Here is a 16,035-nt window from a genome sequence, read left to right as displayed (position 1 = left end):
CGTTGCAAAACCTACTGGTTGATGCTTATTTATAAAACCCTCTTAGGCCTCACTCCCCCCTATCTGAGATATCTACTGCAGCCCTCATCCTCCACATACAACACCCGTTCTGCCAGTCACTTTCTGTTAAAGGTCCCCAAAGCACACACTTCCCTGGGTCGCTCTACTTTTCAGTTCACTACAGCAAGCGACTGGAATGAGCTACAAAAAACACTCAAACTAGACAGTTTTATCTCCATCTCATTGAAAGACTCAATCATGGACACTCTTTCTGACAGTTGTGGCTGTTTCGCGTGATATATTGTTGTCTCTACCCTTTGTGTTGTTGTCTGTGCCCAATAATGTTTGTACCATGTTTTGTGCTGCTACCATGTTGTTGCTACCATGTTGTGTTGCTACCATGTTCTGTGCTGCTGCCATGTTGTGCTGCTGCCATGCTGTGTTTTCATGTGTTGCTGCCTTGCTATGTTGTTGTCTTAGGTCTCTCTTTATGTAGTGTTGTGGTGTCTCTCTTTATGTAGTGTTGTGGTGTCTCTCTTGTTGTGATGTGTGTTTTGTCCTAGATTTGTATTTTATTTTAAATTGTTAATCCCAGCTCCAGTCCCCTCAGGAGCCCTTTTGCCATTTGGTAGGCCGTCATTGTAAATAAGAATTTGTTCTTAACTTACTTGCCTAGTTAAATAAAGGTTAAATACATAAAACATTTAAAAAATCTTTGTAGTGACTGGGTATATTGATACACCATCCAAATGAATAAATACATAATTAATGAAGCCTAATTAATAACTTCACCATGCTCCAAGGGATATTCAGCGTCTGCATTTTTTCTACCAATAGGTGCCCTTCTCTGCGAGGCATTGGAAAACCTCCCTGGTCTTTGTGGTTGAATCTGTGTTTGAAATTCCCTGCTCGACTGATGGACCTTACAGATAATTGTATGTGTGGGGGTGGGTATAAAGATGAGGTAGTCATTCAAAAATCATGTTAAACACTATTATTGCACACGGAGTGACTCCAACTTATTATGTGACTTGTTAAGCACATGTTTACTCCTGAACGTATTTAGACGTACCATAACAAAGGGGTTGAATACTTATCTTATACTTATGGACTCAAGACATTTCAGCTTAAAAAAGTTTTTTCATTTCAAAAATGTTCTGCAAGCAAAATTTCCCGTTGACATTATGCGGTATTATGCGACTCCAAATCTACATTTCAGGTGGTAACACGACAAAATGTGGAAAACGGCAAGGAGTGAATATGCTTTCTGAAGGCACGGATATTATGGTTACTAATGTAATGTGAAAACCTTTTGCTGTCTGAATGTCTTCTCTTGGGAGAAACCTGGTTAGTACCAACTAACTGCGAAGAGTCCCTTGGAAAAGGCTTAGACCCATCTCATAAATTCCACTTGAAAACATGTCCAAGTTGTACCCATTTGAGCTTAAAGAGGCAATTAGCAGTTGAAACAATAACAAAGCCACCAACCTGCGCCTGTCGGTAAGAAGCTGAGGGATGGGCCTGGAGAAATGTAACTGCTCTCAAATTGACAGACAGAGATGTGGATATAAGGACTGACTAGCCATGATATTAAGATTATAGTTTTAACCACGTAGTGTTTGTTTACATTTACTTTGTTGACACACATTGGGAGTAAAACAAGCTTTATATTTTGGGTTCTGACGGGGTACGGCAGTTGAACTAAACTCATGAGGCATTTATAAGTTATATTCTTCAAGAATCTACGGGTACATATCATTAATTTATAAAAAAAATTGATGTAGCAGATTGTCCCTTTGATGCAGTGATTATTGGCTAATTATTGCTATGCATAGATTATACAAAGCTTCAATAAAGTTCCTTTAAACAACCTACGAAACAGTTTTTTCTTTCTACAATGAAAGAAACATTTCAAACTGTTCCCATGGCGTGTTTTCCAGGACACTGGCGAGTGTGGGAAAAGAGCTGAACGATAACTTCCTGAAAGCGCTGGCGGAGCGAGAGGAGGCCAACCGTAGTGGGAAAATGACTGTGAGTAGAGACAGTACATTATTACAGCACTCACATATCTACGTAATGGGATTTCTTCCCCCAAAACATACCTCTACCATTCCATTAGGAGTTAGGATCTGGAGGGAACAGAACATTCTGCCAGGTTCAGTGGAACCCCAACCCTTCACTTCCTCTCTCTTCCTTCCTCCATCTCCTTCCTCCCATCACCTCTGGACCTAGTCCTCCCAGCCTTTTTGACCTTCTCTCCAGTTCACCACCCAGTTAGTGTGCCAACTCCAACCCTCACCGCCCTGGCCATGCTATCTAGAACATAACAAAAATATTCATTAGATATTTAAGAAATAAGGCCCTTCGCCGTGGTATATTGCCAATATATCACAAGCCCTGAGGTGCCTTATTGCCATTATAAACTGGTTGCCAATGTAATTAGTGCAGTAAAAATAAATGTTTTGGTGGTATACGGTTTGATATACCACGGCTGTCAGCCAATCAGCATTCAGGGCTCGAACCACCCAGTTTATAATACCCATTAGATATTGCCCATGTCGTTTATAATTCAAAACCTGTTGGAATAGAAATAATAGCTGGGTTAATTCAGGGCGTTCAGTTCCACTGCTCATGCTTCATCTTCCACCACCATAGGGCTACCAGTACTGCTATATCTCTGTTTTACATGTCCCCAGGGTTCTCCAACAGCTTCTGTACATGTCCCCAGGGTTCTCCAACAGCTTCTGTACATGTCCCCAGGGTTCTCCAACAGCTTCTGTACATGTCCCCAGGGTTCTCCAACAGCTTCTGTACATGTCCCCAGGGTTCTCCAACAGCTTCTGTACATGTCCCCAGGGTTCTCCAACAGCTTCTGTACATGTCCCCAGGGTTCTCCAACAGCTTCTGTACATGTCCCCAGGGTTCTCCAACAGCTTCTGTACATGTCCCCATGGTTCTCCAACAGCTTCTGTACATGTCCCCAGGGTTCTCCAACAGCTTCTGTACATGTCCCCAGGGTTCTCCAACAGCTTCTGTACATGTCCCCAGGGTTCTCCAACAGCTTCTATACATGTCCCCAGGGTTCTCCAACAGCTTCTGTACATGTCCCCAGGGTTCTCCAACAGCTTCTGTACATGTCCCCAGGGTTCTCCAACAGCTTCTGTACATGTCCCCAGGGTTCTCCAACAGCTTCTGTACATGTCCCCAGGGTTCTCCAACAGCTTCTGTACATGTCCCCAGGGTTTTCCAACAGCTTAGAATTGCAAAGGGAGAGTGTTTGCTGTTGAGTGTACAAAACATTAGGAACACCTGCTCTTTCCATGACATAGACTACCCAGGTGAAACTATGATCACTTATTAATGTCACCTGTTAAATCCACTTCAATTAGTATAGATGAAAGGGAGGAGACAGGTTAAAGAAGGATTTTTAAGACTTGAGACAATTGAGACATGGATTGTGTACGTGTGCCATTCAGAGGGTGAATGGGCAAGACACAAGATTGTAGTCTCTTTGAACAGGGTGTGGTAGTATTAGGAAGGTGTTATTCATGTGCACTCAGTGTGTATAGGAACAGATGTATTGATGTCTTTACCATTGGGTTGCCTTATCCTTCGCCCATGAAACCCTTTTGGTTTTAAATCCCTATGGGGCCTGGTCAAAAGTAGTGCACTGCTCAGGGAATAGCTAGTAATTTGGGACGGGGCTCGAACCACCAGACACACTTGTTGTAAACAAGTCCTCTACATTGAGGGAAACAAGTATTTGATCCTCTGCTGATTTTGTACGTTTGCCCACTGACAAAGACATGATCAGTCTATAATTTTAATGGTAGGTTTATTTGAACAGTGAGAGACAGAATAACAACAACAACATCCTGAAAAACACATGTCAAAAATGTTATAAGTTGATTTGCATTTTAATGAGGGAAATAAGTATTTGACCCCCTCTCAATCAGAAAGATTTCTGGCTCTGAGTGGAGAGTGGAGAGTGAGTGGAGAGTTTGGAATCTGATTGATTGATTGCTTCTGTGGACAGGTGTCTTTTATACAGGTAACGAGCTGAGATTAGGAGCACACTCTTAAAGGGAGTGCTCCTAATCTCAGTTTGTTACCTGTATAAAAGACACCTGTCCACAGAAGCAATCAATCAATCAGATTCCAAACTCTCCACCATGGCCAAGACCAAAGAGCTCTCCAAGGATGTCAGGGACAAGATTGTAGACCTACACAAGGCTGGAATGGGCTACAAGACCATCGCCAAGCAGCTTGGTGAGAAGGTGACAACAGTTGGTCCGATTATTCGCAAATGGAAGAAACACAAAAGAACTGTCAATCTCCCTCGGCCTGGGGCTCCATGCAAGATCTCACCTCGTGGATTTGCAATGATCATGAGAACGGTCAGCCCAGAACTACACGGGAGGATCTTGTCAATGATCTCAAGGCAGCTGGGGCCATAGTCACCAAGAAAACAATTGGTAACACACTATGCCGTGAAGGACTGAAATCCTGCAGCGCCCGCAAGGTCCCCCTGGTCAAGAAAGCACATATACATGTCTGTCTGAAGTTTGTCAATGAACATCTGAATGATTCAGAGGACAACTGGGTGAAGGTGTTGTGGTCAGATGAGACCAAAATGGAGCTCTTTGGCATCAACTCAACTCGCCGTGTTTGGAGGAGGAGAAATGCTGCCTATGACCCCAAGAACACCATCCCCACCGTCAAACATGGAGGTGAAAACATTATGCTTTGGGGCTGTTTTTCTGGCAAGGGAACAGGACAAAGGGACGATGGACGGGGCCATGTACCGTCAAATCTTGGGTGAGAACCTCCTTCCCTCAGCCAGGGCATTGAAAATGGGTCGTGGATGGGTATTCCAGCATGACAATGACCCAAACACACAGCCAAGGGAAAAAAGGAGTGGCTCAAGAAGAAGCACATTAAGGTCCTGGAGTGGCCTAGCCAGTCTCCAGACCTTATTCCCATAGAACATCTGTGGAGGGAGCTGAAGGTTCGAGTTGCCAAACGTCAGCCTCGAAACCTTAATGACTTGGAGAAGATCTGCAAAGAGGAGTGGGACAAAATCCCTCCTGAGATGTGTGCAAACCTGGTGGCCAACTACAAGAAACGTCTGACCTCTGTGATTGCCAACAAGGGTTTTGCCACCAAGTACTAAGTCATGTTTTGCAGAAGGGTCAAATACTTATTTCCCTCATTAAAATGCAAATCAATTTATAACATTTTTGACATGTGTTTTTCAGGATGTTGTTGTTGTTATTCTGTCTCTCACTGTTCAAATAAACCTACCATTAAAATTATAGACTGATCATGTCTTTGTCAGTGGGCAAACGTACAAAATCAGCAGGGGATCAAATACTTTTTTCCCTCACTGTATGTAAACAGTAAATTCTCTCTCTCTCTCTCTCTCCTCTCTCTCTTCTCTCTCCTCTCTCTCTCTCTGAACTTTTAGACCAGGCAGGTATAAGGACGTGGTCACTGCTTTCCTTCCACAGATGTTCTAATAAACCACTGTAGCTGACTGAAATAAGAGCTGTGAATCAAGCACTGTCAACTGTACCTCTTCCTGTGTTTAGAAAAGAGTGAGAGAGAGCATAAAAAACGATGGAACAAAATATAGTGTTTTGTATCACCAAACAATATTATGCTGACATGTCCCCCCTCCCCCTCCTAATTTCTCCCTCCGAAGTGCTTCCTCTGATGGAAAACGGTTCTGGGAAAGTGTTTATTTTCTTCCAACCCCCCCCCCCCTGTTTTAAAATCAGACCCACATTTGAGCACTTAATACCTTTTCTCTTGGAAACTCCCTGAGTAACAGGTCAAACTGCCTGACCCCTCTTGTATGTTTATATTACCTACATGTATTCCAGCCAATAATTGACTTACCCATGTGTGTGGGGCATATGGCGAGATATTCTGGATGTCCTTCATAAAGGACCATGCACTCTCTTTATTGGTTGGTAAGTTTTTTCTAGCTTTGGATAATGTAATATTTAATGTCATGACATCATACATATATTGCTTAGATCTTTATAAAAGTTAAAATGGGTTGGAAAAAAAGACAATACTGTTTATCCTCAAAACACTGTGTATATGTGTATATCAAGTCAACCTTCTATGGTTTTGTTTCAACTGGTCCCTGCCTCTGTTATAAAAACAGGCCTGTTATTATAGCTGTCAAATATGTCTAATATGAGTTGAATTTACACCATTTTGCTCAGTGTAATAACCAGTCAACCGTATCAAGTATAACCCTCTATTTTGCACACAGACTGGTCGATTTGAAATGTGCCAAAGTTCAACAGGCTTTCATTGGACATTAAATGGGCTATTGACTTCTCTGGTCGAATCGAAATGAAGTTTCTGCAGTGCCCTGTGGTTATTTCCAATATACTGTAACTGAACATAGGAGTTTACTGTGTGTCTTAAAACAGGCAGCTGGCTGTTTTAAAGCATGACACTATTATCAAATGGTGAAACCTTTACCCTCGTAGGAGTCGGCCTATAGGGTTAAACCTTTACCCTCGTAGGAGTCGGCCTATAGGGTTAAACCTTTACCCTCGTAAGAGTCGGCCTATAGGGTTAAACCTTTACCCTTGTAGGAGTCGGCCTATAGGGTTAAACCTTTACCCTCGTAGGAGTCGGCCTATAGGGTTAAACCTTTACCCTCATAGGAGTCGGCCTATAGGGTTAAACCTTTACCCTCGTAGGAGTCGGCCTATAGGGTTAAACCTTTACCCTCGTAGGAGTCGGCCTATAGGGTTAAACCTTTACCCTCGTAGGAGTCGGCCTATAGGGTTAAACCTTTACCCTCGTAGGAGTCGGCCTATAGGGTTAAACCTTTACCTTCGTAGGAGTCGGCCTATAGGGTTAAACCTTTACCCTCGTAGGAGTCGGCCTATAGGGTTAAACCTTTACCCTCGTAGGAGTCGGCCTATAGGGTTAAACCTTTACCCTCGTAGGAGTCGGCCTATAGGGTTAAACCTTTACCCTCGTAGGAGTCGGCCTATAGGGTTAAACCTTTACCCTCGTAGGAGTCGGCCTATAGGGTTAAACCTTTACCCTCGTAGGAGTCGGCCTATAGGGTTTAACCTTTACCCTCGTAGGAGTCGGCCTATAGGGTTAAACCTTTACCCTCGTAGGAGTCGGGCCTATAGGGTTAAACCTTTACCCTCGTAGGAGTCGGCCTATAGGGTTAAACCTTTACCTTCGTAGGAGTCGGCCTATAGGGTTAAACCTTTACCCTCGTAGGAGTCGGCCTATAGGGATAGGGCCTAAATTAACCTGTTTCTTACAGAAGAAATATGAAAAGCATATGTATAAACATGGTAGCAATTGAAAGGGAACAGTTTGGAGATGGGGAAATGATTCGACCGAAGGTGAGGACACAACAGTTCACCTGATACAAGACTGAATCCAAACATTACAACTGTTGATTTGAGGTGCATTTTACATTTACTGTAGTTTTCGCCGTATTTGTTCATAACCAAATACTCTGGATACATTCAGTAACATTATAATAATATTCCTGGAGAACGTGGGGGAGGTGCAACATAAGACAAAAACTTTACAAGAGTTTGAGTGACAGGACTAACTGGTGAGTGACAGGACTAACTGGTGAGTGATAGACAGGACTAACTGGTGAGTGAGAGGACTAACTGGTGAGTGACAGGACTAACTGGTGAGTGAGAGGACTAACTGGTGAGTGAGAGGACTAACTGGTGAGTGAGAGGACTAACTGGTGAGTGAGAGGACTAACTGGTGAGTGAGAGGACTAACTGGTGAGTGACAGGACTAACTGGTGAGTGACAGGACTAACTGGTGAGTGACAGGACTAACTGGTGAGTGAGAGGACTAACTGGTGGGTGAGAGGACTAACTGGTGAGTGAGAGGACTAACTGGTGAGTGACAGGACTAACTGGTGAGTGACAGGACTAACTGGTGAGTGAGAGGACTAACTGGTGAGTGAGAGGACTAACTGGTGAGTGAGAGGACTAACTGGTGAGTGAGAGGACTAACTGGTGAGTGACAGGACTAACTGGTGAGTGACAGGACTAACTGGTGAGTGAGAGGACTAACTGGTGAGTGACAGGACTAACTGGTGAGTGACAGGACTAACTGGTGAGTGACAGGACTAACTGGTGAGTGACAGGACTAACAGTTTTAATTTTCTGACTCAAAAGAAGTCTTCAACTATAAGACGACTTTTATTATCTATTCTATCTCTGCCGTTGAGGAACGAGGGAAACGGGGATACCTAATCAGTTGTACAACTGAAATGTGTCTTCCCTCTGAATCAGAGAGGTACCGGGGGGCTGCCTTAATTGACATTCACATCTTCGTCGCCCGGGGAACAATGGGTTAACTGCCTTGCTCAGGGGCATTTTTACCTTGTCAGCTCAGGGATTCGATCCAGCAATCTATCGGTTACTGACCCAACGCTCTAATAGCAAGCACGCTTGTAGTTGTTTAGTTTGGAACACAACTCTGCATCCCCGCCATCACACAGTTACTGTTGTTGTTTACGCAATTGAAAAACATTCCATAATACTGTATATGATTTGAAAGCTTGTTCCGTTGTTGGAATGAGACCAAGGTGCAGCGTGGTAAGCGTACATCTTCCTTTATTATGATGAACACCAACCCAAAAAAACCACGAACATAAAGTTCTGCAGGCTAATACAGCAACTAATAAAATCAAGATCCCACAAACTCAGGTGGAAAACAGGCTGCCTAAGTATGATCCCCAATCAGAGACAACGATAGACAGCTGCCTCTGATTGGGAACCACACCCAGCCAACAAAGAAATAGAACACATAGATTTCCCCACCCAAGTCACACCCCGACCTAACCAAATAGAGACTAAAAAAAGGCTCTCTACGGTCAGGGCGTGACAGCCAACATCAACAGCTAAATTACGATCTTTACAGAGTGTAAAGGCCTTTTCTCACCAACTGCGTTGCAAACTTTTAGTCTGAATTCCCCCAAAATACAGATTTAGATTTTCACATCAGGTCCAATGTGTTTTTTCCAAGTTTCACTTTTCAGAAAAATGTGCATGACGTCACCAAACGCTGCTTCTGTCACGCTCAGTGGCAATACAATGTTCAAAATGGCTGCAGTGATGAGAAAAATCATATACGAGTTGAAAAATAATATGCTACTGTAAATACTAGGCTAGGATATATTCATCCTATAGAGGGATTCATGAAAGGAGCTTGGCTGTGTTTCATTCAGTTTCATCCCCGTTTAATAAGAAAGAAAACACAAAACTGGCACCTGTCATCATTCCTCGCACCATATGCTGACCATCATGACGCTTGCTGCCTACAGGTTTCTACCTGATTAAAGAGACGACTTAATCTCTTAATTAATGTTAGAATCACCTTTGGCAGCGATTACAGCTGTGAGTCTTTCTGGGTAAGTCTCTATGAGCTTTGCACACCTGGATTGTACAATATTTGCACATTATTCTTCAAAATATTCTTTAAGCTCTGTCACATTGTTGAACATTTTCATGTCTTGCCATACACTCTCAAGCTGATTTAAGTTAAAACTGTAACTCGGCCACTGAGGAACAATCAATGTAATCTTGGTAAGCAACTCCTGTGTAGATTTGGCCTTGTGTTTTAGGTTATTGTCCTGCTGAAAGGTGAATTTGTCTTAAGTTTTGGTCCTAGTTTAGGTGATTAACTGATTTTTGTAGTCCGATGTCCTTGGGTAGGTGGATGGAGTCTGGAATGGCATCTAGGAATCTTTGGGTTGTCAGAGAATTAATAGTGCGGCTTTGATAATCCTTTGTTGGGGTCTGTACAGATTATTTGTTTTGCGATTGCAAATTTAATACAATGGTGGTCCGATAGTTTAGGATTATGAGGAAAAACATTTAGATCTAAAATATTTATTCTGTAACACAGGATTTCTCTGGTCCTGCTCTTTTACACCTGATCCTAGACCAGCTCTGTAACACAGGATCCCTCTGGTCCTGCTCTTTTACACCTGATCCTAGACCAGCTCTGTAACACAGGATCCCTCTGGGCCTGCTCTTTTACACCTGATCCTAGACCAGCTCTGTAACACAGGATCCCTCTGGGCCTGCTCTTTTACACCTGATCCTAGACCAGCTCTGTAACACAGGATCCCTCTGGGCCTGCTCTTTTACACCTGATCCTAGACCAGCTCTGTAACACAGGAACCCTCAGGGCCTGCTCTTTTACACCTGATCCTAGACCAGCTCTGTAACACAGGATCCCTCTGGGCCTGCTCTTTTGCACCTGATCCTAGACCAGCTCTGTAACACAGGATCCCTCTGGGCCTGCTCTTTTACAGCTGATCCTAGACCAGCTCTGTAACACATACTTTGCTTTAGATTCATACTCCGACCCTCTTGGAGCTTGGAGCACGGTAGTATGCATTTTGATAAACACCCAGTCTTTCAAACAGACGGATGATGTACAGTGCATTCTGGAAGTATTCAGACCCCTTCCCTTTTTACACATTTTGTTACCTTACAGCATTTTTCTAAAATGTATTAAATAAATTAAAATGCTCATCAATCTACACACAATACCTCATAATAATAAAGCGAAAACAGATTTTTAGATTTAAAAAACAGAAATACCTTTTTTACATATTTATTCAGACCCTTTGCAATGAGACTGGAAATGGAGCTCAGGTGGCATCCTGTTTCCATTGATCATCCTTGAGATGTTTCTACAACTTGATTGGAGTCCACCCGTGGTAAATTCAATTGATTGGACATGAAATGTCCCACAGTTGACAGTGCATGTCAGAGCAAAAACCAAGCCATGAGGTCGAAGGAATTGTCCTTAGTGCTCCTAAACAGGATTGCGTCGAGGCACATATCTAGGGAAGGGTACCAAAAAATTGTCTGCAGCTTTGAAGGTCCTGAAGAACACAGTGGCCTCCATCATTCTTAAATGGAAAAAGTTTGGAACCACCAAGACTCTTAGAGCTGGCCACCCGGCCAAACTGAGCAATCGGGGAAGAAGAACCCTGGTCAAGGAGGTGACCAAGAACCTGATGGTCACTGACAGAGCTCCAGAGTTCCTCTGTGGAGATAGGAGAACCTTCCAGAAAGACAACCATTTCTACAGCATTCCACCGCCTTTATGGTAAAGTGGCCAGACGGTAGCCACTCCTCAGTAAAAGTCACATGACATCCCGATTGGAGTTTGCCAAAAGGCACCTAAAGGACTCTCAAACCATGATAAGCAAGATTCTCTGGTCTGATGAAACCAAGATTGAACTCTCTGGCCTGAATGTCAAGCGTCTGGAGGAAACCTGGCACCATCCCTACGGTGAAGCATGGTGGTGGCAGCATCATGCTGTGGGGATGTTTTTCAGCGGCAGAGACTGGGAGACTAGTCAGGATGAAAGATGAACGGAGCAAAGTACAGAGAGATCCTTGATGAAAACCTGCTCCAGAGCTCTCAGGACCTCAGACTGGGGTGAAGGTTCACCTTCCAACAGGACAACGACCCTAAGCACACAGCCAAGACAATGCAGGAATGGCTTTGGGACAAGCCTCTGAATGTCCTTGAGTGGCCCAGCCAGAGCCCGGACTTGAACCCGATCGAATATCTCTGGAGAGACCTGAAAAAAGCTGTGCAGCGACGCTCCCCATCCAACCTGACAGAGCTTGGGAGGATCTGCTGAGAAGAATGGGAGAAACTCCCCAAATACAGGTGTGCCAAGCTTGTAGCGTCATACCCAAGAAGACTCGAGGCTGTAATCACTGCCAAAGGTGTTTCAACAAAGTACTGAGTAAAGGGCCTGAATTCTTATGTAAATGTGATATTTCAGATTCCCTTTTTAAATACATTTGCAAATATTTATAAAAACATGTTTTTGCTTTGTCATTATGGGGTATTGTGATGTCATTATGGGGTATTGTGATGTCATTATGGGGTATTGTGTGTAGATTTATCTGTGAACAAAATGTGGAAAAAGTCAAGGGGTCTCAATACTTTCCGAAGACACTGTATGATAGAGTGTTCTACCCCCTCCCTTAGGGGTCGATATTCTGAGTGTTCTTCCTCCCTCCCTTAGGGGTCGATATTCTGAGTGTTCTACCCCCTCCCTTAGGGGTCGATATTCTGAGTGTTCTTCCTCCCTCCATTAGGGGTCGATATTCTGAGTACTCTTCCCCCCTCCCTTAGGGGTCGATATTCTGAGTACTCGATATTCTGAGTGTTCTTCCTCCCTCCATTAGGGGTCGATATTCTGAGTACTCTTCCCCCCTCCCTTAGGGGTCGATATTCTGAGTACTCTTCCCCCCCTCCCTTAGGGGTCGATATTCTGAGTGTTCTACCTCCCTCCATTAGGGGTCGATATTCTGAGTGTTCTACCTCCCTCCATTAGGGGTCGATATTCTGAGTGTTCTACCCCCTCCCTTAGGGGTCGATATTCTGAGTGTTCTACCCCCTCCCTTAGGGGTCGATATTCTGAGTGTTCTACCTCCCTCCATTAGGGGTCGATATTCTGAGTGTTCTACCCCCTCCATTAGGGGTCGATATTCTGAGTGTTCTTCCTCCCTCCATTAGGGGTCGATATTCTGAGTGTTCTACCCCCTCCCTTAGGGGTCGATATTCTGAGTGTTCTACCCCCTCCCTTAGGGGTCGATATTCTGAGTGTTCTACCTCCCTCCATTAGGGGTCGATATTCTGAGTGTTCTACCCCCTCCCTTAGGGGTCGATATTCTGAGTGTTCTTCCTCCCTCCATTAGGGGTCGATATTCTGAGTGTTCTACCCCCTCCCTTAGGGGTCGATATTCTGAGTGTTCTTCCTCCCTCCATTAGGGGTCGATATTCTGAGTGTTCTACCCCCTCCCTTAGGGGTCGATATTCTGAGTGTTCTACCCCCTCCCTTAGGGGTCGATATTCTGAGTGTTCTTCCTCCCTCCATTAGGGGTCGATATTCTGAGTGTTCTTCCTCCCTCCATTAGGGGTCGATATTCTGAGTGTTCTACCCCCTCCCTTAGGGGTCGATATTCTGAGTGTTCTACCTCCCTCCATTAGGGGTCGATATTCTGAGTGTTCTACCTCCCTCCCTTCACCACTAGTTGATATTGGGAGTATTCTTCCCCCCTCCATTCACCACTAGTTGATATTGGGAGTATTCTACCCCCTCCATTCACCACTAGTTGATATTGGGAGTATTCTACCCCCTCCATTCACCACTAGTTGATATTGGGAGTATTCTACCCCCTCCATTCACCACTAGTTGATATTGGGAGTATTCTACCACCCTCCATTCACCACTAGTTGATATTGGGAGTATTCTTCCCCCCTCCATTCACCACTAGTTGATATTGGGAGTACTATACCCCCCTCCATTCACCACTAGTTGATATTGGGAGTACTCTACCCCCCTCCATTCACCACTAGTTGATATTGGGAGTATTCTACCCCCTCCATTCACCACTAGTTGATATTGGGAGTACTCTACCCCCCTCCATTCACCACTAGTTGATATTGGGAGTATTCTTCCCCCCTCCATTCACCACTAGTTGATATTGGGAGTACTCTACCCCCCTCCATTCACCACTAGTTGATATTGGGAGTATTCTTCCCCCCTCCATTCACCACTAGTTGATATTGGGAGTATTCTACCCCCCTCCATTCACCACTAGTTGATATTGGGAGTATTCTACCCCCTCCATTCACCACTAGTTGATATTGGGAGTATTCTACCCCTCCATTCACCACTAGTTGATATTGGGAGTATTCTACCCCCTCCATTCACCACTAGTTGATATTGGGAGTATTCTACCCCCCTCCATTCACCACTAGTTGATATTGGGAGCATTCTACCCCCTCCATTCACTACTAGTTGATATTGGGAGTACTCTTCCCCCCTCCATTCACCACTAGTTGATATTGGGAGTATTCTTCCCCCCTCCATTCACCACTAGTTGATATTGGGAGTATTCTACCCCCTCCATTCACCACTAGTTGATATTGGGAGTATTCTACCCCTCCATTCACCACTAGTTGATATTGGGAGTATTCTACCCCCTCCATTCACCACTAGTTGATATTGGGAGTATTCTACCCCCCTCCATTCACCACTAGTTGATATTGGGAGTATTCTACCCCCTCCATTCACTACTAGTTGATATTGGGAGTACTCTTCCCCCCTCCATTCACCACTAGTTGATATTGGGAGTATTCTTCCCCCCTCCATTCACCACTAGTTGATATTGGGAGTATTCTACCCCCTCCATTCACCACTAGTTGATATTGGGAGTATTCTACCCCTCCATTCACCACTAGTTGATATTGGGAGTATTCTACCCCCTCCATTCACCACTAGTTGATATTGGGAGTATTCTACCCCCTCCATTCACCACTAGTTGATATTGGGAGTATTCTACCCCTCCATTCACCACTAGTTGGTATTGGGAGTATTCTACCCCCCTCCATTCACCACTAGTTGATATTGGGAGTATTCTTCCCCCCTCCATTCACCACTAGTTGATATTGGGAGTATTCTTCCCCCCTCCATTCACTACTAGTTGATATTGGGAGTACTCTTCCCCCCTCCATTCACCACTAGTTGATATTGGGAGTATTCTACCCCTCCATTCACCACTAGTTTGTATTGGGAGTATTCTACCCCCTCCATTCACCACTAGTTGATATTGGGAGTATTCTACCCCCTCCATTCACCACTAGTTGATATTGGGAGTATTCTACCCCTCCATTCACCACTAGTTGGTATTGGGAGTATTCTACCCCCTCCATTCACCACTAGTTGATATTGGGAGTATTCTTCCCCCCTCCATTCACCACTAGTTGATATTGGGAGTACTCTACCCCCCTCCATTCACCACTAGTTGATATTGGGAGTATTCTACCCCCTCCATTCACCACTAGTTGATATTGGGAGTATTCTACCCCCTCCATTCACCACTAGTTGATATTGGGAGTATTCTACCCCCCTCCATTCACCACTAGTTGATATTGGGAGTATTCTACCCCCTCCATTCACCACTAGTTGATATTGGGAGTATTCTACCCCCTCCATTCACCACTAGTTGATATTGGGAGTATTCTACCCCTCCATTCACCAAGGGTTGTTCCTTTAATCTTTAGTTTTATTTCACCCACCTGACATCTTTGAAGTCAGGTTGAAATGACACCCGTCACTTACAACACGTTCTAGTGGCAACTCCATCTTTCTGTCCCTCCAGTCTCCACAGAAGGCATTACAGAGATTGATCGTGGACATGGGTCTTAAAGAAAGTCCCGTCTTGCCTTTGTGAGCAGTTTATAAATCTACCCGCTCCCCTGCCTGTTCTTTACCCCCAGAGCTGAGACAGACACAGAGGCAAACACGGGAACCTCAGCGGGCTGCATGCCTTACAAATTGGGTGCCAAATAATAACTCTACTCTACTCTGCTCTACTGTAGTCTACTGTAGTCTACTCTACTCTACTGTGGTCTACTCTACTCTACTGTAGTCTACTCTACTCTACTGTAGTCTACTCTACTCTACTGTAGTCTACTCTACTCTACTGTAGTCTACTCTACTCTACTGTAGTCTACTCTACTGTGGTCTACTCTACTGTAGTCTACTGTAGTCTACTCTACTGTAGTCTACTGTAGTCTACTCTACTGTAGTCTACTCTACTGTAGTCTACTCTACTGTAGTCTACTCTACTCTACTCTACTCTACTGTAGTCTACTGTACTGTAGTCTACTGTACTGTAGTCTACTCTACTGTAGTCTACTGTACTGTACTCTACTCTACTCTACTCTAGTCTACTGTAGTCTACTCTACTCTAGTCTACTGTAGTCTACTCTACTCTACTCTAGTCTACTGTAGTCTACTCTACTCTACTCTACTCTACTGTAGTCTACTCTACTATACTGTGGTCTACTATACTGTAGTCTACTCTACTCTACTCTACTGTAGTCTACTATACTGTAGTCTACTATAATGTAGTCTACTATACTGTAGTCTACTATACTGTAGTCTACTCTACTCTACTC

General features: G+C 44.1%; 1 protein-coding gene across 1 annotated transcript in view; it reads left to right on the top strand.

The window, feature by feature from the left end:
• Nucleotides 1–16,035, top strand: part of cfap299 (cilia and flagella associated protein 299) — a 304,876-nt gene that overhangs the window by 103,314 nt on the left and 185,527 nt on the right. The window contains exon 3 of the mRNA XM_036979192.1: nt 1,941–2,031. Coding sequence (XP_036835087.1) covers nt 1,941–2,031 — 91 coding nt within the window. The remainder of the gene's footprint in view (nt 1–1,940; nt 2,032–16,035) is intronic.

This window comes from Oncorhynchus mykiss, chromosome 6, assembly GCF_013265735.2.
Source record: "Oncorhynchus mykiss isolate Arlee chromosome 6, USDA_OmykA_1.1, whole genome shotgun sequence".
Classification (NCBI taxonomy): domain Eukaryota; kingdom Metazoa; phylum Chordata; class Actinopteri; order Salmoniformes; family Salmonidae; genus Oncorhynchus; species Oncorhynchus mykiss.
This window is presented reverse-complemented; position numbering and strand designations above follow the sequence as displayed.